Genomic DNA, 25,086 nt, shown 5'->3' with positions numbered 1-25,086 from the left:
TATAGCAGACCAGATCGGTCAGGCTGGCAACTGAGTCACTGGCCGGACCTCCGACCTTACTTGATCCTGTCTTTCATGCCCCAGAACTGAAGATAAAGGCCAAGTAACCGCAATACTTGGAACCTGAATACCAGGCTTTGACTGCAACTAGGCCGCTGTCACGTTCCAGAACAAAGGAGAGAAAAGTCCTAGCTGGAGAAAGTTTGGAGGGAAAATAAGCACTGCCAGAGGCTGAAGATTGGTTCCCAATATCCAGGACTGTGTCACTCCAGGACTTTGCAAGAGACCAACTTAATGATAGTGCTTTGGAAAATGCTTATAAATATATGGTGGAAGTGAATGGAGTGTGGAAGGCTGAGAGACCAGCCAGGGGAGAACCTTATTTTATAATAAAAGGGAATCTGTTGTATAGGGTGGCAGTGGTACAGGAGAAAATAATTAATCAACTCTTGGTGCCACAGGTACATATTCCTTTGGTACTAACAACACCCCATACACACCTTTTAGGGAGGCATCTGGGAGAGGAGAAGACTCTAAATCGAGTGCTCCTGAGGTTTTACTGGCCAGGAATCCATATGGCAGTCAAGAGATATTGTCAAGCCTGGCCAGTGTGCCAGCAGACGGCCCCTAAACCAGGCTATCTAGCTCCCCTGGTACCTCCTCCTATAATTCCAGTTCCATTCCAATGAATTGCTATGGACTTGGTGGGTTCCTTGGAGAAGTCTGCCAGAGGACATCAATATGTATTAGTAGTCCTTGATTATGCTACACGATACCCTGAGGCAATTCCACTAAGGAATATTAAATTAAGCACTATTCTGGAAGAGTTACTAAATTACATAGTGCGGCAGCACTATCTTCCCATAGTGGAGGCGGTTTTGAAGTGATTAAGGCATAATGGCCTTACGGCAAATCCCTTGAATTGTGCGCTAGCCATGGCAGAGGCTTAGTATCTGGGTTAAGTGGTCAGTCGGGGGAAAGTAAAACCCCAGGTGGATAAGGTAGAGGCTGTGAGGAATTGGCCTAAACCAGAGAGAAAGTCACAACTACGAACTTTCCTGGGATTGGTTGGGTACTATAAACACTTTATCCAAAACATTGCTACCCGAGCCGCCACACTGACCTTGCTTCTTAAAAAGAATAACCCAGACAAATTAATTTGGTCTGAGTTTTCGGAAGCTGCCTAGGAAGCCTTGTGCACTGCGCCAGTCCTACAAGCACCCAACTTTAGGAAGAGGTTCTTTCTCCAGACAGATGCTTCCGGGACGGGTCTGGGGACAGTAATGTCCCAGAGGGTGAAGTATGAGCAGAGTCCAGTTCTTTTCCTCAGCCGTAAACTCCTCCCGAGAAAAAAGAGGTATGCCACAGTTGAACAGGAGTGTTTGGCCATTAAGTGAGCAGTGGAGGCACTCCAGTACTATCTGTTGGGCAGAGAGTTCACCCTGGTCACCGACCACGCTTCACTGCAATGGATGCATACCAACAAGGAGGTGAATGCCAGGGTCACAGGTTGGTTCCTGGCGTTACAACCCTTTAGCTTTATGGTGGAACATAGACCAGGGGCTATGCATAATAATGCTGATGCCCTGTCACAGAGGGATGTGCTCCCCATGTCGGCCGATTCGCCTGATTTGGCATAGCCAGAAAAGGGGAGGTGGCAAAAAGGAAGTTTTTTGCCAAGAGATGTATCTGCTTCACCAAGTATGGCAAAGCTAAGGGGAAGGGTATGTGGAAAAGGTAAGCACAATAGACCCTATCCAGCAGGGAAAGGTACAGCCAGGGTTAATGATCCTGCTAGTATCTGGAAAAAGGAGCACATACACAGGTGCACGACATGGGTGTGATGGCTGTGTGTGTCTGTGTGCGTAGAATGATTGTGGAAAACTGGTGGATTCTGATGCTGACAAGCAGCTGAACGATAGTGAGAGGCTGTGGATTTAGTTAGCTGTTAGGAAGCCATGTATCCTTTATGTTTATGTTTTGTTGGTTATTTCTACAATAAATATACATACATACATATATATATATATATATATATATATATATATATATAAATACACTTCCTGTTTCCTCACTAGACCACAGGGGGTCGTGCTGTGGTTGCCATAGCAACGCAACAGGGAAAACAGAGCGAAAGTACTGCTATATACTAACACTGTCACCACCAAAAAAGCCAAATCAGTGAATGAAAAGAACACTGAGGCTGAAGAACAACTCGGGCACTCACAGAATCCTGTGGAGAGTCTAAGGTTATCTATGAGTGCTATATTTGAGTCTGACGTTTCAGAGTCTGACACTGTAATTATAGAGTAGCCACCTTCCAAAATGTCTCAATCATTTGTAAATGTGAAAATGAGTAGTACTAATAAAGATGATTTACACATAGAAATTGAGGATGCAACTTTGGAACTCGCAAATGTGAAAGACGATGAGGGGGATAATTGTAGATCTAAAAATGGATGAGTTGTACTTGAACGAGATAATGAAGAGGATGATGACGATCATATTGAACTAAGACAACCCCCAGTGGTAATGTGAGGTGGTGAACCCCCCCTCACCGGAGCCCATGAAGATAGTGAGGAAAGGAAGCAAAGAAAACCCAACTGTCCAGGGATCCAGTAAAGTTCATCTTCTTTCTCCCAGGTTCCGGCACTAATGACAGCGACCAGTGGCTGGAAGGGTGAGCCAATCAGGGCTCACCTCCGGCCATTTGAATTTTTGACGCTGCAGTGAGCCAGTCAGGGCTCTCTGTGTCACCGGTCTGCGTCCATGTGACAGCTATTATATAGCTGTCCCATGAGGTATAGTTTCAGTTGGACGACTACAGAGACACACCAGGATGCGAATCCGGAGGATCCTTGTCGGGTCATAAAGAGAATACGTCGGAAGAAATAAAGAAGACTGAAGTAAGGAGAAAGAAAGAAGAGGAAAAGAGAAACAGAAGTGCCAAAGGGGAGAAGAGGCTCCGCTGGCTGGAGGGTGTGGAAGAGACAGAAAAGTCGGGAAGATCAGTTTATTGCATGAAGCAGGTAAGTATGACTCTCATACTTTGCTCCATGTACCTCTGTTAGGCATGTTGGGCACAAGGCCTGTGGCACATATCGTGCAGCAGTAGTGGGCATAAGGCCCTGGGTAATTCAGAGTCTCTAGGTTTATTTGATCTTCCTCTTTGGGTGCAATTCCTCTTTTGGAGTAGCATGTGGCACCAGTAAATTCAGGCTTAGCTTGTGGCACAAGTAACATTCAGGATTAGCCTGTGGGCACGTTAAACTAAAGATTAGCCTGTGGCCAGGTAATTTAGGCACTAGGCTTGTGAGTTCAGATTGTCAATAGGCCCGTTAGCAGTTAGGAGGTACCTTTCCATTGTTAAACGGTGCCCAGTCTGTCCCCATATTTAGGGTACAGATGAAGCATGTACTGCTACTGTGTAATAAAATGGGTACTATATAGTTACCTACCATTGCTAAAAAGTAATTATATTTTAGTCCAGGGTTTCTTAACTCCAGTCCTCAAACACACTTAGCAGCTCATGTTTTCAGAAATTCTTTAATCCTTCATAGATGACTTTGTCAACTCAATTGTGTCAGTAGTTATCCTGTTTCAACAGACAAAAATACTTAAACATGAGCTGGGGTGCGTGAGAACTGGAGTTAAGAAACACTGCTACAGAGGGTGGTAAATGTGTCTCAGTGGCATACCAAAACACCATTGTGGAAGACAGTTATTGTTAACTTTAATTTATTTCATTACAAATGTTTCAAATTGATGAAATCAATAGTAGGTGGCAGAGCAAGTTGCAAAAAGTGGGTGAGAAAACAACCTATAGAGAAAATGCTCAGCAGGGTATGCACAAAACACTAAAATAAATGTATGATAGTCTAAGAAAATGTTATGTAGCAGTAGATGATTTGCAAGGTATTACGGTTCTGTTGTCTCTCCTATCACTACCTCATTGTGCACTGGTGTGGAGGCAACCAAAAGAAGCAAATATTGTAATTTGCTTCATTTTGTAGTGACATTGCAGTACATGGCTTTACTGATGTTGTCATGGATCAATATATGGAACAGGGGCATCTCAATACTATTACTGGCAGAAATTTGACTTCTACTAGAAAAGGTCATGTAAGCAGAAAGGCTCAGATACTTGATGATCACTCCCAAAATAACAGGTCTTTCAAGTGTTGAGGATAAAAATTATGATTATATAATGATAATTGTCATGAATTTTGTAAAGGAACTGCTCATATTGGAATGCCCAGTACAAAAATGAGAGCCCACTAAGGTCATGAATCTTACCATACATCACCTTCTATCTCTAAGGGTCAGTCATCACCAAAGCTGGTACATCCGAGAATCAATCAGCGGTAGAACAAATTGGTCCTACACATAATGCTGAAAATAGGTTAAGGAAACACTTTGTGTACTGGGAGAATTCCAATGATCTGCTTGGCCACAAGTTGTTTCACCGACTTGAAAACAGATAAGCATAACGGCTGATCAATAGATGAAGATTGAATACAAAACTACTGTGACACTTATCAACTGCCCCTTAAAAATTGAATGTGTTGAACACGGATTCTTGAGTCATCCAAGACTTCTTTCTCTTATGACTTTTCCTCATTCTCAACCTTCTTCAGGAAAACTCATTTAGAGAACTGTTTAGCAAACGTCAAATTTTTTTGCTTTTAAATCATGAGTAATTTTTTTTTTTTATACTATAAACAGCAAATGATCAATATCCAATGAAGCGAATAATAACACTTTTTCCCTTTTTCTGGCCAAAACACCAAAGTTCAGTTCTGTAAGCACCAATCTTTATTTCAACCAAGTCCAATAATTTCATAAAGGCTATGACAAGTTTTTTAAAAATCGTTTTAACATTTATTCAAAATGTATTTCCCTTTTTGCTTTTTTAACTTATTTAAGTTCTTTTCCCTTTTTTTTTTTTGCATCTTTTTTCCCCTTTGCAGAGTCCCCTGTGTTCCACTCCTCCTTGGTTACAATATCCCTCTTCGCAATTTTATATATTATGTTCTCAATGCAATAGTTAAGCCGTCATTATGTCTTTTATGAGATCATACTCACTTTAATAATTCCGCTTGATTTAGCAATTATTTTGTGTGCTTTTAAAAGGAAATTTGAAAACAAAAATGGTGCCTGCACAGCAATATATACGGTGACATACATAATTAAATAATAACTTTACCACTCTTTGATAAGGAAAGTAAGCATTGCATTGTTTAGATGTCTAATCCTTCCTCAAATAGTTCTAAATAATGGATACTTACTTCTAACATAATTACCTTTACAGTATGTTAACAGAAGTATGTAATAATATTATGCTCTTTGTGCGGTAGGACCCGGGGGAATGGTCGACATTTACAGTAGGCTTGATTCCAATTCTGTGGTGTATATAATTTCTGCGAATGGTTTATTTATATTCTAAACTACATATAATCCCAGTGTACCTTTATTCACAAAGTACATAGACGATGGATAAAGTTATTCTCTCACACCACAGTGCTCACAGCCATATTCCCAATTGACTAATATTACATACAGTGACTCTTGTAGCTAAATTGATATCTGTTTTTAAGTATCGTCTATTCTGTTTGTGATGGGATAGACACTGAGATTGAAATACATACCGTCTTTCTGCCCCATAGTTGGAATTGAATTACCTTCCCTAAAATATCACTTTCTCATCCTCTTAGTATAAATGGCAGGATTCATATACAGTATACAGAGAGTAAAAGATTAACATCCACCAAGATGTCATCTGCTGGTAAGATTCACAGACTGCTTTAACTCACATCCAAACTTTAAAATGACAGTAAATTCTGATGTGATTATATATATATATAATGGTGCTGGAAATACTCACAGGACATAGCATTATGCAAAGTAAAGGCCCTAATTAAATTATTTGTGTATATATATATATATATATATATATATATATATACATAATTTAGATGTGTTTATTATTATTATTATTATTATTATTATTATTATTGTTATTATTATTTCTTTATACTTATGGTAGAAGTATTGACAGAGAATCAGACTATGCAGAATGGGGTTTTGCTACTAACAAAGTGCCAATGTGCAGTAATGCATAGCAGCCAATCACCAAATTTGCTTTGATTTATATAAAGTTAGACAATGAATGCAAATTATGATACTCTTACTGCACATTTAATCTTTTGCTTAAGAGCAAAGGAGAGTTTCTGAACAAGCCATCTAAGATGACATCTCAGAGAAAAGAAAATAATTTGCACCCAAAGATTTGGCATAAATTGGAGTGCAATGTGTAAACTCTAGAAACACTCCACCAGTTTATAAGCAGGGCTAAAATAACAACCAACAATAATATTATATACCATGATGCGCTGATCAAACTCACCATCTGTAGCTTGGCAACAACTGTCATTTTATAAAATAATCCTTATTGTTTACCTTAAATGATTTAATTTCTTAATAATCAGACTATTAATAAAACATTTATCTGGTGGATTTAAATTTAAAATAAAACTGTCCACTGAAAAAAAATATCCTGTAACTGCTAAAAGTAGGCTTTGTGGTTTTTAATGGGAGGAGCCGTCTTTAAATTGAAACAATTAGAATACTTCAATTTCTTTTAGTGAGACAGGCTTAGGAGTGGGGCTTCCAGTGGGTAAGATGTTGCAAAGGATAAAACCACAAATACCCATTGTTTGTTTAAGTTCTCTGTGTATAGTTGTTAGATATGTAACTTTACTAGCTTGCATCATAGTGCTAGTTTCTCATAAACAATTCAAAACACAAATTTTATTCTTAACGCTAAACTTTAATCCACAAACATAGATGATAAAGCTTCACTGAAGTCAGTTTAATTTTTAAAATTAAATATAATGGTCTGTCTGACCTATTTTTTTCCTCCTCAGTATATTTTTTTGAAATATATTGATGTATATATTGACTGTATCTGTAGTGTGATTAAAGGACAGAGAAATGGTAGGGCCTCCACTGTCATTTTTTAATAATTGGGAATAACACTACAGCATGTCTGTGTGTATTCAAGAATGTTATAGAGGTCTTTTAACCTGGTAAATTATAACATTTTAAATAGCAATCTGTTTGTGTTTTAGGTATAATGAATGTTTTTGCTGGTGTTCTTCTTGGTCTAGCTGCACAACAATGCTTAGGAGCAACTTTAAACTGCTCAAACCTCTATGAAAGATATCCAGGTTTGTGAATATTCTGTGTGTATACTCTTCATGCAAAGTCATTACATATATTATAACAGGGCAGCACGGTGCAACATTGTGGCCTCACAATGCTGGGGTCACATACCTCCGAACATTTACAATCACAATATTGAAACAAAATAAGCCCCACCCCGTTCCACCGAAACTCCGCCCCATAGGTTGGACATTTTATGCAAAACTCCACCCACTTTTTTTTGAGCCCCACCTCTCTTGCACCCCGTGAATTGGGACCATTGGGAGGTATGAGGTCATGAATTAAAATCAGACCAGGGGGTAAATTTATCTAGCTGCGGGTTCAAAAAGTGGAGATGTTGCCTATAGCAACCAGATACGAGTTATCCTTTATTTAGTACATTCTACAAAATGACAGCTAGAATCTGATTGGTTGCTATAGGCAACATCTCTACTTTTTCAAACCCACAGCTTAATAAATTTACCTCCTGGACCCTATCTGTGGGGCGTTTGTATGTTTATCCTGTGCTTGATTTTCCTCCTGGCTTCCTTCCACTTCCCAAAAACATAATTAACTGACATCACACTATCCCTGGTGTGTGTGTCCATGCCTGTGTGTAGGGAATATTGATTGTAAGCTCTACTGTTGCACAGAGAGATGTAAATGATAAAACGTATGTGATATGTAAATGTATAACAAATATCTATTGTTAAATAAAGATGGTTTTGCCTGTTTATGAAATCATTATCTTCTGTCACTATCTTCCTTTTCCTCTAAAGCACCATAAATTACCTGTATTTTCTTGTTAGTTAATGCATAACATGTTGTATTTCCTTTTATTTAATGTAATATTTTATTTAATGCATTACACTACTGGAGTTCCCACGATTGTGTTCTGAAATGTTAATACTGCCTTTAGATTAGAGAACACAGCATGCTGTGTTTTTCACGTATTAATGTCTGTTACCTGTGCAACCAAATATATTCAGTAATATTGTTTAACTTAATGAACTCAACCTAAACTTCAAATGGGCTTTTAAAAAATGTTTTCACCTGGGTATTTACAACAAATTAGCATTATCTAAATTAATGAATACTCTTATCTCCTTCAGTGGACAATGATATAATAGTAAACTGTGGTCCATCAAACATTATATTGACCATCAACGCCTGCCCAGTTCAGTACGCCGTGTTTGACCCTTTGACCTTGGCTCTAAATGGGAAACACAACAGTAGTAGTTGCATGGGAACTCTCAATACCTCTGTTGACCCTCCAGTCATTCAGTTTGTATTTCCAATCAATGATACAACAGTCAACGCATGTGGAAATGCCATTTCGGTAAGTATTTAAAGACAAGTCATGACATACTTATATATCACTGAATAAGGTTACTTTTTCTGAAATTGACAGAAACATAATTATTCTGTTGTTGCCTGAAAACTAACATGCCAGTAGCTTCATCAAATGTTCTATCTATCTATCTATCTAGAATCACTTCCTCTTCCTTTCCACTTTTATTCATCCACGTTTTATCCCTTAATCATGGAAGAAAGTACATTGCTAATTTGTCAGAAAGTACCATATTATGACATCTGTCTTATGATACACTTTCTGCTTAATAAAATATATTTATAATGGATGTGCTTGCTTTATTCATTTAAGCTTGGCAATTGTTTATATGTGTTTGTGGTTTGAACTTTTGCCATGTGGGCTAAGATAGACAATATCTAATACCATTCATGGCCAAATTCACAATTACTCTCTCCTTCTGTGGTCCATCATGTATGTCTGCCAAACCTACTGTACTTTCTTCAGATGAACTTAACTTACTAAACGCAAACCTGTATTGTTACATGGATCTTCTATTCTGCTATGTGCTCATTACCTTATCCTTACCTTCCGGGGCGCCAATGAATCCTGAAACGATCAGAGAGGGGACCTCTTCTGAGAAAGCATGTTCTCACTATTAAGATGACTCTGCGGTAGATCTGCCACTGCTTACCCTTATCTTACTGATTTAGCAAAATAAAAAAACTTGCCAAAAATGTCTAAACTAAACTTCTCCCATTGCTGTTTTACAGATTGTTAGCAATGTAGGAACTGGAGCCTTTCAGGCCTTTTCAAATGTACAAACAGTAATCATCTCGGGTTATGTAGACACTCCACCATCTTCAGAGATGTCAATGATTAGCTACAGCACTAATCTGAACTATAATTTCTCCTGCTACTACCCACTGCAGTACCTGCTTAACAACACCCAAATATTGACGTGAGTATATCAAATATTTCAGCCACAAAAAAAGTATATTTGTGACTATGTTGATATAGCTTTAAATAAACATAGGTATACATTGTCATCAATGAAATCGCTAAAGCTTCATGGACTGCAGTGCAAACCTTAGAACTATGCATTCCTCAATTTCCATATGACCTTCCAAAGCTGTTTATAGTGGTACAGGATGCTGCAGTGCTGCTTATTGGATTATTGCACAGTATGGGCATAAGATAGTTAAGAACAATAATTTTCTTGTTCTTATCTTTGGTCTACTACATATTTTATGGATACATTTATTGACTATATCCTAAATGTGCCTGTCTGATATCCAAATGGCTTTGAGGAAATATATAATGATCTCAAAATATAGCCATTGGGGTTTTCTATAGAAATACAATAGGCTGGTGCACTGGGACTGAGTCATGAAGGAAAGTAAGGCAAAAAAATAAGTACGTTTTCTCCTGGACAAAACCATGTTACAATGCAAGGGGTGCATATTAGTTTTTTTTTTATTTTGCACATAAGTTAAATACTGGCTGTTTTTTCATGTAGCACACAAATACTTGATAGCTTTATTTTTATACTGAAATTTAAAGTTGATCTAGGACATGCCCTTCCCCAAATATAAATCTGCCATCACATTTTAAATTTACTTCCCCCTGCAATGCAACATGGTTTTGAAAAGATGCAGAGATTACTCTTTTATTTTTGCATTCCTTTCCTTAATGAATCAGGCCCACTGTGTTTAAAGCGGAAATTTAGAAGCAGCAGTATGGAAATTTAGAAGTGGTGGTATGCAAATTTAGAAGTAGCAATATGAAAATGTAAGTAAATGGAAATTGACACTTTTACAATGAAAGCAGTAGAAGAAGTGGTGGTCTGGCATACCACCGTATACCAGCCCAATGCTGACACAGGAATAACATATAAGCAACTATTATAGTAGTGTAAACTGTGCACAATATTTTATAAAACTGTCTTAAAGGTTAAAGTTAATTTTGTGGTGTTTCCACAATATATTGGTGTGAAAGCTGCATTACCACATACATAGAAGACTTTACTAATGTGCCTCTCACCCTAAGCGGAGACTTATGGACTGCTACATGCACACCTTTTACTGATCTGGAAAAACAATTGAAGTCAACAACTTTAAAAGGAGGAGGTGTGAATGGGAGCAGGGGAGGGCTGGAAAATTTCAGCCCAGGGGGCAAGACTCGACTCATCAGCCTATTTTACAGTAAAAAAAATGCAGGTAGTCCAGTGACGCAGCCCATAGTAGCCCATTATGAGACCGGCCCGGGGGGTAGAGGCCCCCCTGCCCCCCAGGCCAGCCTGCCCCTGAATGATAGGAACAGTAATAAGTCACAAGTCCTCTTACATTTGGGGGTGGCTACATAACACCAGTTTTCCCAGGGCCCTGGTAACATCTTTTATGTAAGTACTAGTTCAACATTAATATGTTGTTAATGTTGAATGTTTAAAAGTGATATACAATGGCAGAGCAATCCATTTCCATATAGAGTAAATGTATTATCTTTTGATTTTTTTTTTCCAGTCATATAAATTGTGTCTGTTATAATTTAAAATGATGCAGAGAGGAATGGCAGCATCTTTCTTAGCATTGTCTTGTTTGTTTTTTATATGCACAGCCCCCAGCTTTCTCAGATCCTGTGTAAGCACTGTTGTTGAATTAGAAACCCGCCCCTGGTAGTCGTCGACTTAAGGGGACAGTCGTCATTTTGACAGGGTGGCCCCCAGACACTGTTGGACACCACTGTATTAGAGAGAGAACCAGCACTGTCATTGGTGATAGATCAAGGTCACTCCTCTTACAGTGAGCTCTGGCAGCCAATGAGAGATCACTGCTAGAGGAGAAATAGGAACTCTGTCAGCAATAGTGGTAGTGATAGAGTTCCATCACTTTCTTCCCTAGCCACTAGAACTGGATCTGCTTATTCCATTAGCCACCAGGATTGATTGATCTAAACAGGCAGTGGGCACTTATAGATTAATGGGCCCACGGTGGTAAAAAATTTAAATTCTTGCCTATTTGGAAATTATTCTGGATATAAAAATGGTATTTTTTTTTATTGAATATGGAATTCATATAACACAATTGTAAACATTGGTTTAGTCCATTTCTGTACTTCTCATCTTAATAAAACACGCCTTGTGCCAAGAAGAACAAAGGTAGCACTGATATCTACAGACTGTGCATGAACTAATAATATCTTTATTTTATCTCCAGATCTTCAGCAAATGTTGCTGTCAACACAAACAATGGTAGTTTCATCAGCACGTTGAGTATGCAATTATTCACTGTAAGTATCATATTATTCAAAATAGTGCAGTACAAATACATCACTATGTAATTGTTCTACTTACACTTTATCTAAATATATATAAATTCAACACATAACCACTGGTGTTTCTTGTGCCTCAAATGACCTGGGGCCCACAACCAGGTTCATCAAATCTGCATTGGTCAGTCCCAAGCCCTGAGGTACAGCGAGACCCAATGCAATGCAGACGAACATTGTGCAACAGTATTTCTGTACCGGTTCTCCCTGTACATGTTCTGCTTCCCATGAGATGTGAAAAATGTTTTGCACCAGTGATGTACTTGATCCAAGTTACAAGTAGAGATGCTCACTGACCCCCGTGTTTTGGATTTGGTTCTGGATTACCTTCGGGTTTTGGTTTTGGCAAAACCACCCTTGCGTGTTTTGGTTTTGGTTTTGTTTTGTTTCGTTTTGCAATTTTAATTAAAAATCAATTTTTTGGGGGATAAAATAACCGAATTTAGTGCTCCACCTGTTTCTTGGATAAGTAATGTAATTGTAAAGCTAATAAATTATGAAAAAAACAGTTTAATTCCTGGTAGGCCGTCATTAATTCTACACACAAACCAGATTGTCTTCCTCTCCATGTATGCATATTGGCAAAGCAGCCATCGTCTTTGGGTGTATATTACACCCTACACTTATAGTTAAATATATAAAGAAATGGACAAAGCCACTTTGGTTTCTGTCTCTATAGGCCCCCCTCCACTTGTAGAAAATATTAAAAAAATCAGCTGTTATAGACTGTACAATATAAATTGAAATGGACAAAAGCAGTTTGGTTTCTGTCTCTATAGGCTCCCCTCCACTTGTAGAAAATAGTAAAAAATTCAGCAGTTATAGACTGTACAATGTAAATTGAAATGGACAAAGGCAGTTTGGTTTCTGTCTCTATAGGCTCCCCTCCACTTGTATAAAATAGTAAAAAATTCAGCCGTTATAGACTGTACAATATAAATTGAACTGGACAAAGGCAGTTTGGTTTCTGTCTCTATAGGCTCCCCTCCACTTGTAGAAAATAGTAAAAAATTCAGCCGTTATAGACTGTACAATATAAATTGAAATGGACAAAGGCAGTTTGGTTTCTGTCTCTATAGGCCCCCCTCCACTTGTAGATAATAGTAAAAAATTCAGCCGTTATAGACTGTACAATGTAAATTGAAATGGACAAAGGCAGTTTGGTTTCTGTCTCTATAGGCTCCCCTCCACTTGTAGAAAATAATAAAAAATTCAGCCGTTATAGACTGTACAATATAAATTGAAATGGACAAAGCCAGTTTGGTTTCTATCTCTATAGGCCCCCCTCCACTTGTAGAAAATAGTATAAAATTCAGCCGTTATAGACTGTACAATATAAATTGAAATGGACAAACGCAGTTTGGTTTCTGTCTCTCTAGGCCCCCCTCCACTTGTAGAAAATAGTAAAAAATTCAGCCGTTATAGACTGTACAATATAAATTGAAATGGACAAAGGCAGTTTGGTTTCTGTCTCTATAGGCCCCCCTCCACTTGTAGAAAATAGTAAAAAATTCAGCCGTTATAGACTGTACAATGTAAATTGAAATGGACAAAGGCACTTTGGTTTCTGTCTCTATAGGCCCCCCTCCACTTGTAGAAAATAGTAAAAAATGCAGCTGTTATAGACTGTACAATATAAATTGAAATGGACAAAGGCAGTTTGGTTTCTGTCTCTATAGGCCCCCCTCCACTTGTAGAAAATAGTAAAAAATTCAGCCGTTATAGACTGTACAATATAAATTGAAATGGACAAAGGCAGTTTGGTTTCTATCTCTATAGGCCCCCCTCCACTTGTAGAAAATAGTAAAAAATTCAGCCGTTATAGACTGTACAATATAAATTTAAATGGACAAAGGCAGTTTGGGGTCAGTCTGTGTATGACACCCTACCCTTATTGAGAAATTGCCAAAACAGCAGCCTTTCAAGACTGTACGTGATATAGAAATGCCCCAAGTTCCTTTCCTATTTGGGGGTAGATTGCACCCTACACTTATACTTATACTTATAAGTATACTTTTTTTTTTTAGGTGTGTTTTTTTTCCTGATTTAAAAAGACTATGTACTTTTACATAGGCTTTACCAGATGACATACTGGGAACACTACCATCAGGACTGGTGCCAGCACCTGCTTGCTGATTCTGCTCATATGTGGACTGCTTTGAATCCATTTTAATGAGCCTAAAGCACTTGTAATGCAAAATATTGTATTAGATACTGCTGCTAAATATGACTTTTGGCAGCCAGAAAACTTAGTGTTTCACACTGGGGAATATGGGACACCCCAAAGCACTTGTAGTGCAAAATATTGTCTTAGATACTGCTGCTAAATATGACTTTTGGCAGCCAGAAAAATTAGTGTTTAACACTGGGGAATATGGGACACCCCAAAGCACTTGTAGTGCAAAATATTGTATAGATAATGCTGCTAAATATGACTTTTGGCAGCCAGAAAAATTAGTGTTTAACACTGGGGAATATGGGACACCCTAAAGCACTTGTAGTGCAAAATATTGTATAGATAATGCTGCTTAATATGACTTTTGGAAGCCAGAAAAATTAGTGTTTAACACTGGGGAATATGGGACACCCCAAAGCACTTGTAGTGCAAAATATTGTATTAGATACTGCTGCTAAATATGACTTTTGGCAGCCAGAAAACTTAGTGTTTCACACTGGGGAATATGGGACACCCCAAAGCACTTGTAGTGCAAAATATTGTCTTAGATACTGCTGCTAAATATGACTTTTGGCAGCCAGAAAAATTAGTGTTTAACACTGGGGAATATGGGACACCCCAAAGCACTTGTAGTGCAAAATATTGTATAGATAATGCTGCTAAATATGACTTTTGGCAGCCAGAAAAATTAGGGTTTAACACTGGGGAATATGGGACACCCCAAAGCACTTGTAGTGCAAAATATTGTATAGATAATGCTGCTAAATATGACTTTTGGCAGCCAGAAAGATTAGTGTTTAACACTGGGGAATATGGGACACCCCAAAGCACTTGTAGTGCAAAATATTGTATTAGATAGTGCTCCTAGATATTACTCTTGGCAGCCAGAAAAATTATTGTATCACACTGGGGAATATGGGACACCCCAAAGCACTTGTAGTGCAAAATATTGAAAAAAAAGCCTACTCTATCCTCCTCTAACAATTGCTAATAGAATTGGTATCAGAATTGCAATAATAATTGAAAGAATAAAGTATACAATTATTGCTCTGTCCCTGCTCTAATACAGCCTGTGACCTAACCCTGCTCTCTCCCTCTGTGAAATGGCGATGGATTGCTGTGGAGGTGGGTATTTATGCATTTCAAATATCGCGAGAACCGAGCCCCGAGATCTGACGACGTCACAATGACGTTTTGCCTCGATTTCGATTCCGAACGGGCGGGAGAGTACCGAGCCTGCTCGGCTTGGTACTCAGATATGCAAAGTTCGGGTGGGTTCGGATCTCGGGAAATCGAGCCCGCCCATCTCTAGTTACAAGTGACCATAATGAAATATTATATTTCCCTTTATTAAAGCCAAACTGTTGTTAGAGTCACATAATTTATGTATACAAAAAAATAAGCTATAAATCTTTAAACAGTACAAGGCAGTAAGCTGCTCTTTACATTCTCAGAGCTAAGCACCTGGTACCAGGCATTAACAATGCCCCTAATATAGTATAAGATTAGACACTGATACAATTATTTGTTTCCAAAAAATTAGCTTTGTGTAGAGATGCACTGAATCCAAACTGTTCTTTACACTGTTAAATCCTATGGGTATATAGGGGCAAACGCAGGATTTGTAGAGGGGGGTTTCCACACCACGCCTCCAGTGGTCGTGACCAGCATCCGCGGGGGCATGGCTATAATTTTAGACAGTGCTTGGCTGCTCTCCAACTCTTCCTATCATCATAATATACATGGGCAATGCTGCGTGCACTACTGTTAGGTGCACGCAGCTCTCCCTTTTCAAGCAGAGCCGTGTAAAGCGGGGGCAGGGTCCAGCCACTTCAATTGTACAGTGCCCAAGGCTTGGAGGGGGGTTTCCAGGCACTAGAACCCCCCTCGGTTTGCCTATGGTATATGTATCAAACCTTCTAAAGAGGAAATGTGAAGGTGTTGCCCATAACCACCAATAAGATTCTAGCTATGATAGAATATACTAGAGAAATGATATCTAGAATCTCATTGGTTGCTATGGGCAACACCTCCACGTTTGCTTCTAAGAAGGATCGATAAATCTACCCCTAAGGGTTTTTAGCTACATAGGTTGAGCAGACTCCTTAGTGCTGCAGAAAGGATATTGCAGTGTGTGTGTGTGACCAGCAATGATTAAAGTAGACTTAGTGAGGGCAGATATTTTGTGAGCTGGACCATTTGTGTGTAGAAGTAAGGTCCACTTTTTAAATATGCATATTCAGGTATTGTGAGTTATTAGATTTACTCGCCAGTTTGTTCAGTTTTAGTCTCTGAATTTTGTTTGTGTACTGACTCTATAGGCCTGATCCATTATGACAAGGAAAGCAAATAAAGGAGTACATTTGCTCCTTGGTCAAACCATGTTGCATTACAGGGGGAGGTAATTTTAAAATGTGGGGACAGATTTATAGTTGGGCTAGAGCATGTCCTAGATCAACTTTAAATTTCAGTGTAAAAATGAAACTATCAAGTAGTTGTGTGCTACATGAAGAAGCAGACAATATTTTCCATACATGCAAAATAATAAACTAATTTGCACTTTCACATGGTTTGTCCAGGAGCAAATTAACTTTTTTTTTGCTTTGCTTGCCTTAATGAATAAGGCCCTATGTGTGTAAATAAGCAATTGCAATAGTAAATGCTTAGTAGCATCCCATTAGCAGAACATACATTTCCATGTTAATTAAATTAATGTATTTTCTTGAAGGATCAAAACTTGACCACACCATTGCAATCTAACGGAAGTGCTCTTCAGCTCAGAAAGAAGGTCTATGTTCAAGTGATAGCCACCAACCTAACTGCCAAGTAAGCTCCTAATCTCTCACTATGGTTTGTAGTTCATTGACTAACTCCTTCCTGGTCAAAATATGTTGTGAAAAGCAGAGATCTGCCTCTACAAGGCAACTGCAAGCTCTTATTCAAGCTTCAAAAATACAAACTCATTTCTAAATAAATATATTACATAAGGATTAATCTATATTAAATTGTACAAAACATGCTACAATTGTATTTTGATAAGAGGTTTACATGCATTGCTATATGTATTACATACAAGTGTACATTAATATATACTGTTATGAGCACAGTCACTAGGATGTTGCTGTAGGGTTTAACAGAGTGTCAGCATCTTCCACTCACCTACCATGTAGGTTACAGATCTAGCTGAATCACACCCCAAAGTAGTTCTCTCACATATATATATATATACACAATGAAACGCTGCCACCACCTATTGTATTAGGCCAATAAAACCTTACAACTTTGCTGTAGAAATGTACACGCTGGCACACACTATGCTCTTTGTTAGTCAAAGGGTTACCCCTACACGCACTTGCATTCAAAGGGTTAACACAACCAAGCATCGCTTCTCTTCTTAAAAGGCTTATTCATTTGTTAGAGTAGTAAGGACAAATTTAATGAGATTTAATATAAAAAGGTACAGGGCCATTGGACCGGATCTCTGAGTTTACGGCCGCCTGTTTTAGCTGGCTGGAATTTTAAAAAACTGACAATTATCACACTAGGCTAATATCCTCAACCCCACTACAATAAATACACTAGCCCCATGATAATACTGCAATGACCTTACTTCTCGCCCAGCTCACATGATACGCATTTATCCTTTCCCCATCTCGAGCATAATATGGCCCTTCCCTGCCCCCCTCCTTACTTCCTTCCTTCTTTCCCTCTCTCACACTCTCTCCATTGTCTGTCTGTCTCCACCCCTCAATGACTTGTACGGTTTTCATATAACAAAAAACCTTATTACTTTGCTTCATTATTATATCTATTCTTTATGACATGATTATTGTGGATCATTGTTCAACATATTAAATAAAGAATACATAAAAAAATAGATATAGTGCTTAGGGAAAAACATGAAACAACATATAGAATAAATGCAAATCAGTTATGAAAATAAAAGGCATACAAAAAATGAAAGAAAATAGAACCCTCACTTAGGGTTGTATAATCTACATCCTGGGGGAATTGCTGAACTGGAACAGCTTTCAATTAGGGTTATACCCAAAAGTCTGGCACCGAGGATAGTTTGTCTTGGGGTTTTACACCCAAGCTTTTCTTCCACAGCCCCCTCTCCTGTGATGTCACTGAACAGAAGCTATTCCCATGCTAACGAAGCTTACTCCTCCCTTGACCCCAACATGCTTCAATCAGGAAATCATTTATATGTTTTGCAGCCTGCCTAGTTGTACACCCTACTCCACACCCCCCACTTACAACTCCATGCTAATATATAATACCAATATCCTCATATTTTTACAAAAACCTTAATTGAAATAGTTACTCTAGATTTGGTGACAAGTTTATCCCATAAGTTCCTGTAGCTTGGGGAGACAGTCAGCTTACTTAGGTTTGAGACACTATTCCTTTCAACAGGACACTGGACAGAGTACCTGCTATAGCAACTACTACTACAAGGGAAGATGTCAATTAAATCAGATTAAGTCCAGCCCTCAATAAGTCATGTTAAAAAACAATTTATTGTTGGGGGAAAACTCAAACATTTATATGCATTATTATTTTAATTGTAATTATTGATTGGGCCTCAACCACGACATATAAGTACATTGCTCACTTATTAACCATTCAATCCAATCTCTACAGCGCAGTTAGGTGCATTAATCTAATTTATTTTTTTCATAAGTTATTGACATTACCTTTACATTACCATTTAAAACAACACTAATCAGAAATACTAGTTGTTGTTTGTTTGTACAATACCCCATGCCAGTGCCGTAGTATGAGTGATTATCATGCTATGACAGCGAGGTGAATTAATAGTGCCTTGGCTATAGGAAGTCCACCTTTGTTAATTCTTTATTTTATTTAAAATTCCTAGAATTTAGAGTGTTTTAAAATGTCCAGCTTGTATCCTAAGATACACTGTTTCATGATTTCCTAAGTTGCCAAAAATAACTATTTCAAGTTCTAGGAAATGTCTATTATGGACAAACATATACCTAACATCACCGGAGCATTAATAAAATAACCTCAGTAATATTAAGGACAAGCTTTTGTTCCCTGCCAGCTGCCATTTTAGACTCTGAATGGGAAAAACTGGTTAACGTGCAAAAAAAATAAAACTTTTCCTTTTGCATATATTTATGAATATGTGAAGTTGTATTTTCTTTAGTAAGAAAATTGAAAAAAGTGTTGCAAAATTGCACCAATATGACAGCATTTCAATGATCTAATAAGAATGTATTTCAGTGGTAATTGACAATACATGATACACTGTTATATAAGGGTTGGCCAATGGCCTCGTACACATGATGATGGAGGTCATTGACCAACCCAATCTTTCATCCTGCTAGATCAAATCCAGTCTCTTTTACATTCATTCAATGCCATATGATTATTTAGAATAAGGCCAAAACTATACAATGGTTAGTCAAAATTGGATGAATTAAACACATTGACTAACTAAAATATTACTGTGTGTGGAGGCCTTTAGGTAAATGTCTTAATATGTGGGTCATCCATCAATTTGAATGCAGTCCACTGGAATATATTACATAAACATCACTCATAAATCCATCCACATATACACCAATAGCAATAACATAAGTTATAACAATAAAATTTGTTTACTACGTTACTGTAATTTCTTTCTGTTTTTAGCTTCAATGTGCTCCTGGATGAGTGTTTTGCTACTCCATCACCGCTGGTGACAACTGCCAATAGTGACAAGTTTGGTCTCCTGACAGGGTATGCTTTACTAGAACATATTACTAAAAAAAATGACTTGCTTAGAGAATAATATATGATATTTCATGGTGAAATGGCTCTTAAGCTTGCTGGCAACATTTACTTTATGGCTGTCCATGTTCCTTCAAACTGAGGTGTGTTCTGCAGTCTCCAATTGCAGTTAGATGTTCCTTCTGTAAAGATACCCAGGGCAACTTACAGGTTGATTGATATATACTATAACCACATAATTGAAAAAGCAGAATATCTTGTGTTCACAGTCTTTTCACACACCTACAGCCAATGTTCCTCAAAACTGGGTGATCTGGAAACAGTCAATCTAACAAGATTTAGTGGCACTATATAAATAAATGGTGATAATGATGATGATGATGATGATGAAGAGCTACGCTGAGAAACAGCTATTCAGTGCCACCCTGAACAATGGATTCGTTTTTTTGGGGCCTCTTTATCAAATACTATTCCTCTGTTAAATCCCTGAAAACTGACTTTTTCAGGGATTAACCACAAAATTAAGCTAAATTTATATTTATGATCATTGCATCTGTCTTCGTTTTACTGAGCAGTCCCTATAAAAGTGTATGGGGACTGCTCAGTAACGCTATTTATCAAAAGCCGAAAAATAATTTTTTTCCTCTTTTTTTTCATGTTAATATACACCTGCTGAAGTTTCTTGATAATTATGAAAGATAGTTAAATCCTTATCTATGCGATGAGGATTGAAAACTATCTTTCATATTATGCGGTGCTACATAAATAGGGGCCATAAAGAGATATATTTTTAAGATTATCTGTTTGTTCATCTTAGAGGGTACATTGGAGGGTACTGTACTGCATATCTGGAATGAAAATAGGAGGCGATGTTGTTAATCATTCTAGTTTTAATGGGCTTTAATGTTGCCATAGGAATGCAACTTTTTGTTAAAGGGAGGGAAAATTGGTCACTGTAGACATCCTCTTTAAACTGTGTCCTCTTTGTCCTTGCTCAGGTGTACTACAGGGAACAAGACTACTGTACTTTCTAATGGGCTTGGAAAATCAGCTCTATTTATGTTTGAGACTTTCCGGTTCTTGCAGTTCAGCAGTCAACAAACATCATCCATCTACCTCCACTGCATCACAAGACTGTGTCAGCCTGACACCTGCCAGACATTGCTGCAGGTACTCTAGGTTATTTTCACATATAATGGTCACAACGAATAATAGACCACAATTAGAGCACAAATGTTTTGATAAACAAATTTGTAGTAAAAAGTTGCTTACTTTATATTGAAATATGTTAAGTCAAATCTACAAAAAAGTTTGGAAGACATTAATCATGCCGGAGGTAATCGTTTTTACAATTGCCACTACTCCGACATGGAGAAGCCCTACAAAAAAAATCCGAAATTATGAAAATACGATTGGAAAAGAAACAGACTTACCTTCAACTCGACGCTGGAGATCTCCGATGGGAGACGTGTTCGGCACTGCAGGGTGAAGTCATCGTGACGTCTGTCAATATAAATTTAAAGCGGAAATGTGGGGACCTCTAAGGTAAAGTGTTTAAACACTTAACCCGACATTGCCTCTTTAAATTTACATTGACAGACGTCACGATGACGTCAGCCTGCAGTGCCGAACACTTTTCCAATCGAAATCACTTGCTGTCAGCATCGTTCTCCCATCGGAGATCCCCAGCGTCGGGTTGAAGGTAAGTCTGTTTCTTTTCCAATCGGTTTTCATAATTTCAGATTTTCTTTGTAAGCCTTGTCCATGTCGGAGTAGTGGACATCGGTAAAGTGTACCCAACGCATTCATGCATTCAACATGCATCGAGCATGTTTGATGCACTTGTATAATATTTGTAAAACATGCTCGATTTATGTATAAAACAAATGTCAAACACAGTTGACATGTGCATTAGATGAGCACATAAGATGTTTGATAACTGGTTTAGCCTTACATCTAGCATGTTCAACAAACATGTTCGGCTTCTGGTTTACTTTTTAATTTCAGTAGGTTGAACTCAGTTGAACAGAGAATTAGCTGGTTCCAAATCACGAGTGAACCACAAGCAAGTTCTTGGCAGTCTGCATTTAAGTACATTAAGTTGGATGAAAAATTCAAAGTCAACAAAAGCAAATTGGGGCATGATCATGATTACCCCCGAGTCATTTTAACAAACTCTCAAGCAAGATGTATTATATTATACACATTTACAGCTAAATATACATAATACAAAGAAACATAAATGTCCAAAATATGTAATACATTGTTGAGTTGTTCCTCATATCTAAGTGTGTTTTGCGCTGACAGGTGTACATTCTAGTGAATTGTACTTATTTAGAAGCAGAGAAGTAGCAGTGTGTGGACTAAAGATTCATCCAACCATCCATGACCACATTTTATAATAAAGTTCTCTTATTTTACCACTATAAATCGGGGTTATTTCGCAACAACTGGGGAGTTTTGAAGCAGCCATCTCTTTCCTTATATACTGACGGTGCTCCTCCCCTTCCCAGAATGCATTTTGTTTTAAAAGAAACAGCAACAAATAGGATGATAGAGATACAGACAGATTCACATGAGTGTAAGAATTTTTTTGGTCTGATAAACACAGCTAAAGCCAGTCAGTATATAAACAAAACTTCCTACACTTATTGATCTCCTTCACCTCACATTTCCTCTAATAGTTCTAGTATGTTGTATTTATATTATATTTCAAGTATTGGGCAGCACGGTGGCTTAGTGGTTAGCACTTCTGCCTCACAGTACTGGGGTCATGGGTTTGATTCCTGACCATGGCCTTATCTGTGTGGAGTTTGTATGTTCTCTCGTGTTTGCGTGGGTTTCCTCCGGGTGCTGTAGTTTCCTCCCACACTCCAAAAACATACTGGTTGGTTTATTGGCCTCTATCATTTATCCCTAGTCTCTCTCTCTCTGTGTGTGTGTCTGTGTTAGGGAATTTAGACTGTAAGTTCCAATGGGGCAGGGACTGATGTGAGTTCTCTGTACAGCGCTGTGGAATTAGTGGCGCTTTATAAGTACATGATGATGATGATGATGATGATGAAGTATTAGAAAAACACATTGCATTGTTTATATTATCAGGTGTAAGTATTGAGTACTGTTTAGATGAAAACAATACTAGAAGTCACCTCGGCTTTCTATGACCTGTATATGACCTGGCTTCTGTCATGGAACCTCTTGGGCATATCAAATATCCTTCTAATCTAAACCGCATACTTTATTCCATATATGTTATTTCTTTTTAACAAATAGGGTTGCAGCAGTGGTTCAAAAAGAAGACGGAGAGATGTGGCAGTATCAACAACTGATGGAGCCACGGAACGTGTCACTGTGTCATCTGGTCCAATATACACCACAGACACAGGTAAGACCATTGGAAGAGAAGGATATGTGTCTTCTCACAACTATTAAACAGGTAACATTTGTGCACATTTTTTTTTTATAAAGGGTAATAACAGTGGAAAAGGATTTTGAAATATAAACAAATATAAGTGCCTTGGTAGGACTGGGATACATAATCATTTGTAAGGAATTTTTTTGTTCTGTGTTTAACTACAGTTTTAACTGAACATATTTTTATAAGTCAGGATACACAAGAACACTAGTATCTGAAACAGCCAGGATGGCTCCATGAATTGTTTGAATGGTCTACATGTGTCCATTATGACATTACAAAGCTAAAGCTTTAGCCGGACTAAAGAAACTATGATATTAATTTGTTCTTCATATTCCTTTTTCTCTATAGCATCAACTGCACAGAGTTCAAGTCAGTATAGCAGTGAGTAACTTGTTTTCTTTATATGCTATTCTGTTAAGAGTCTTGTATTAAATATTTTAATTCTACATTCTGTTCACATAAAATGGTTCACATAGACTCATATGTGACCCTTAGACCAATGGCAGCCTGAGCCTTGGTGCAAAATGTGAACTTGGGTCCCCTTAACCTTCCCTCGATCCTGCTGTTACCTAGTATATAATGCAGCCTCAGCTTACACCCTGAGCAATGGAAGTGGCATTTCACAGCGAATCTCCCATTGCAGAAGGATCACTCCATCGTACATAGGTCCCCCAATTGTGTCAACCTTCCCCTATTGTAGAGAATCATAGTCATTCCCCATTGCACATAGATCACCACTTACTTTTTCTTGGGTTCAGTGTCACTTATGACTTATGCCGTTACTGTCAAGAGGTTCAAACCAGAAATATATCTGTTACTATCTACCCACACTCAGAAAAAAGCATGTGTCCTCAGGAGACAGCAACTTATGCTTAAAGCGGCCCAAAACTGGATGGTGGGTAGAACTTACAGACACTCTGTTATAAGTTATAAGTTATTTTAGACTTACATAGGTGAAATGCAAAACCCTTCAGTGATCTTATTGACAGGAAGTCTATTGTGTATTTAGAAATGCCTTCCCTTGGTCAAAGTTCTGTTCCAAATAGGTTTGATAAATTCCCATCTCTTCTCAATGACTCCAACAAATTCCACGAATGCCTGGCACAATTACAAAGGATAATAACTGATGCCTCTTCTCCTAGGTGTAGCTGAAGCAAAACAGCTCGAAGGAACTTTGACTGGTCTCATAGTTGGACTCATTATTGCTGCTATGTTGGGGGCTGCCCTGGTGTTTGCCAGTGTGATGTTATTTAAAATGTACCGACTCCGAGCATCTCAGACGGAGAAGAATGGCCTGGATAACTATACCTTCAGTGGGAAATAAACTTTCTCTAATGATATTAATATATATATATAAATATGCAAATCATTTTACTTTAATCACTTTAAATAATTCAAAAGAATGAATTTTTCTCAGGGCAAGAAACATTTATTCTATATAATTTAAGCTTTGAAAATGTGTGTTATTAGCAGCAATTACTGCAATTTATGAAGTGCTGTAGTTTTGATTTGTTTTTTAATATTGTAGCAATTAATTAATTATTCAAATTTATTTTCATATTATTAATGCAATTAAAAGTATGTTTAACTTGCTAGGCCTACTCTAGTTTTTATTATACTAAATTACTTTTTGGATTCTGTTCAAGAAACAATGGGTTATCCTGAGCAATATTGGAACACATCCTGCAATAGCATATAGGCGTTGGCTGCCGCAAACACTAACATGCCTGCAATTATATATATACATATAGCCAGTGCCACTTTCATGGTTTTCTTTCTTTTAAGCTTTATCTAGTAGTTTGACCTTGGGTCTCATTTACACTCTGGATTTCAATAAGGGTTAAATATGTTTTTCCAACGAGTTCAAATGTATTCACAATTAGTAAAATGCACGTAATATGTATTAGTGAT

The 25,086-nt window shown here is 37.8% G+C and overlaps 1 protein-coding gene across 1 annotated transcript; it reads left to right on the top strand.

The window, feature by feature from the left end:
* The first annotated feature begins 5,720 nt into the window (after positions 1–5,720).
* On the top strand, positions 5,721–24,587 carry LOC142106968 (zona pellucida-like domain-containing protein 1). Its single transcript, XM_075190047.1, has 11 exons — positions 5,721–5,785; positions 7,131–7,229; positions 8,316–8,542; positions 9,286–9,473; positions 11,728–11,800; positions 16,744–16,841; positions 19,680–19,766; positions 20,756–20,927; positions 23,031–23,142; positions 23,524–23,556; positions 24,318–24,587. The coding sequence occupies exons 1-11, from the start codon at positions 5,773–5,775 to the stop codon at positions 24,497–24,499; spliced, it is 1,284 nt and encodes a 427-aa protein (XP_075046148.1). The 5' UTR covers positions 5,721–5,772; the 3' UTR covers positions 24,500–24,587.
* The last annotated feature ends 499 nt before the right edge of the window (positions 24,588–25,086 follow it).

Source organism: Mixophyes fleayi, chromosome 11 (genome assembly GCF_038048845.1).
Source record: "Mixophyes fleayi isolate aMixFle1 chromosome 11, aMixFle1.hap1, whole genome shotgun sequence".
Lineage (NCBI taxonomy): Eukaryota > Metazoa > Chordata > Amphibia > Anura > Limnodynastidae > Mixophyes > Mixophyes fleayi.
This window is presented reverse-complemented; position numbering and strand designations above follow the sequence as displayed.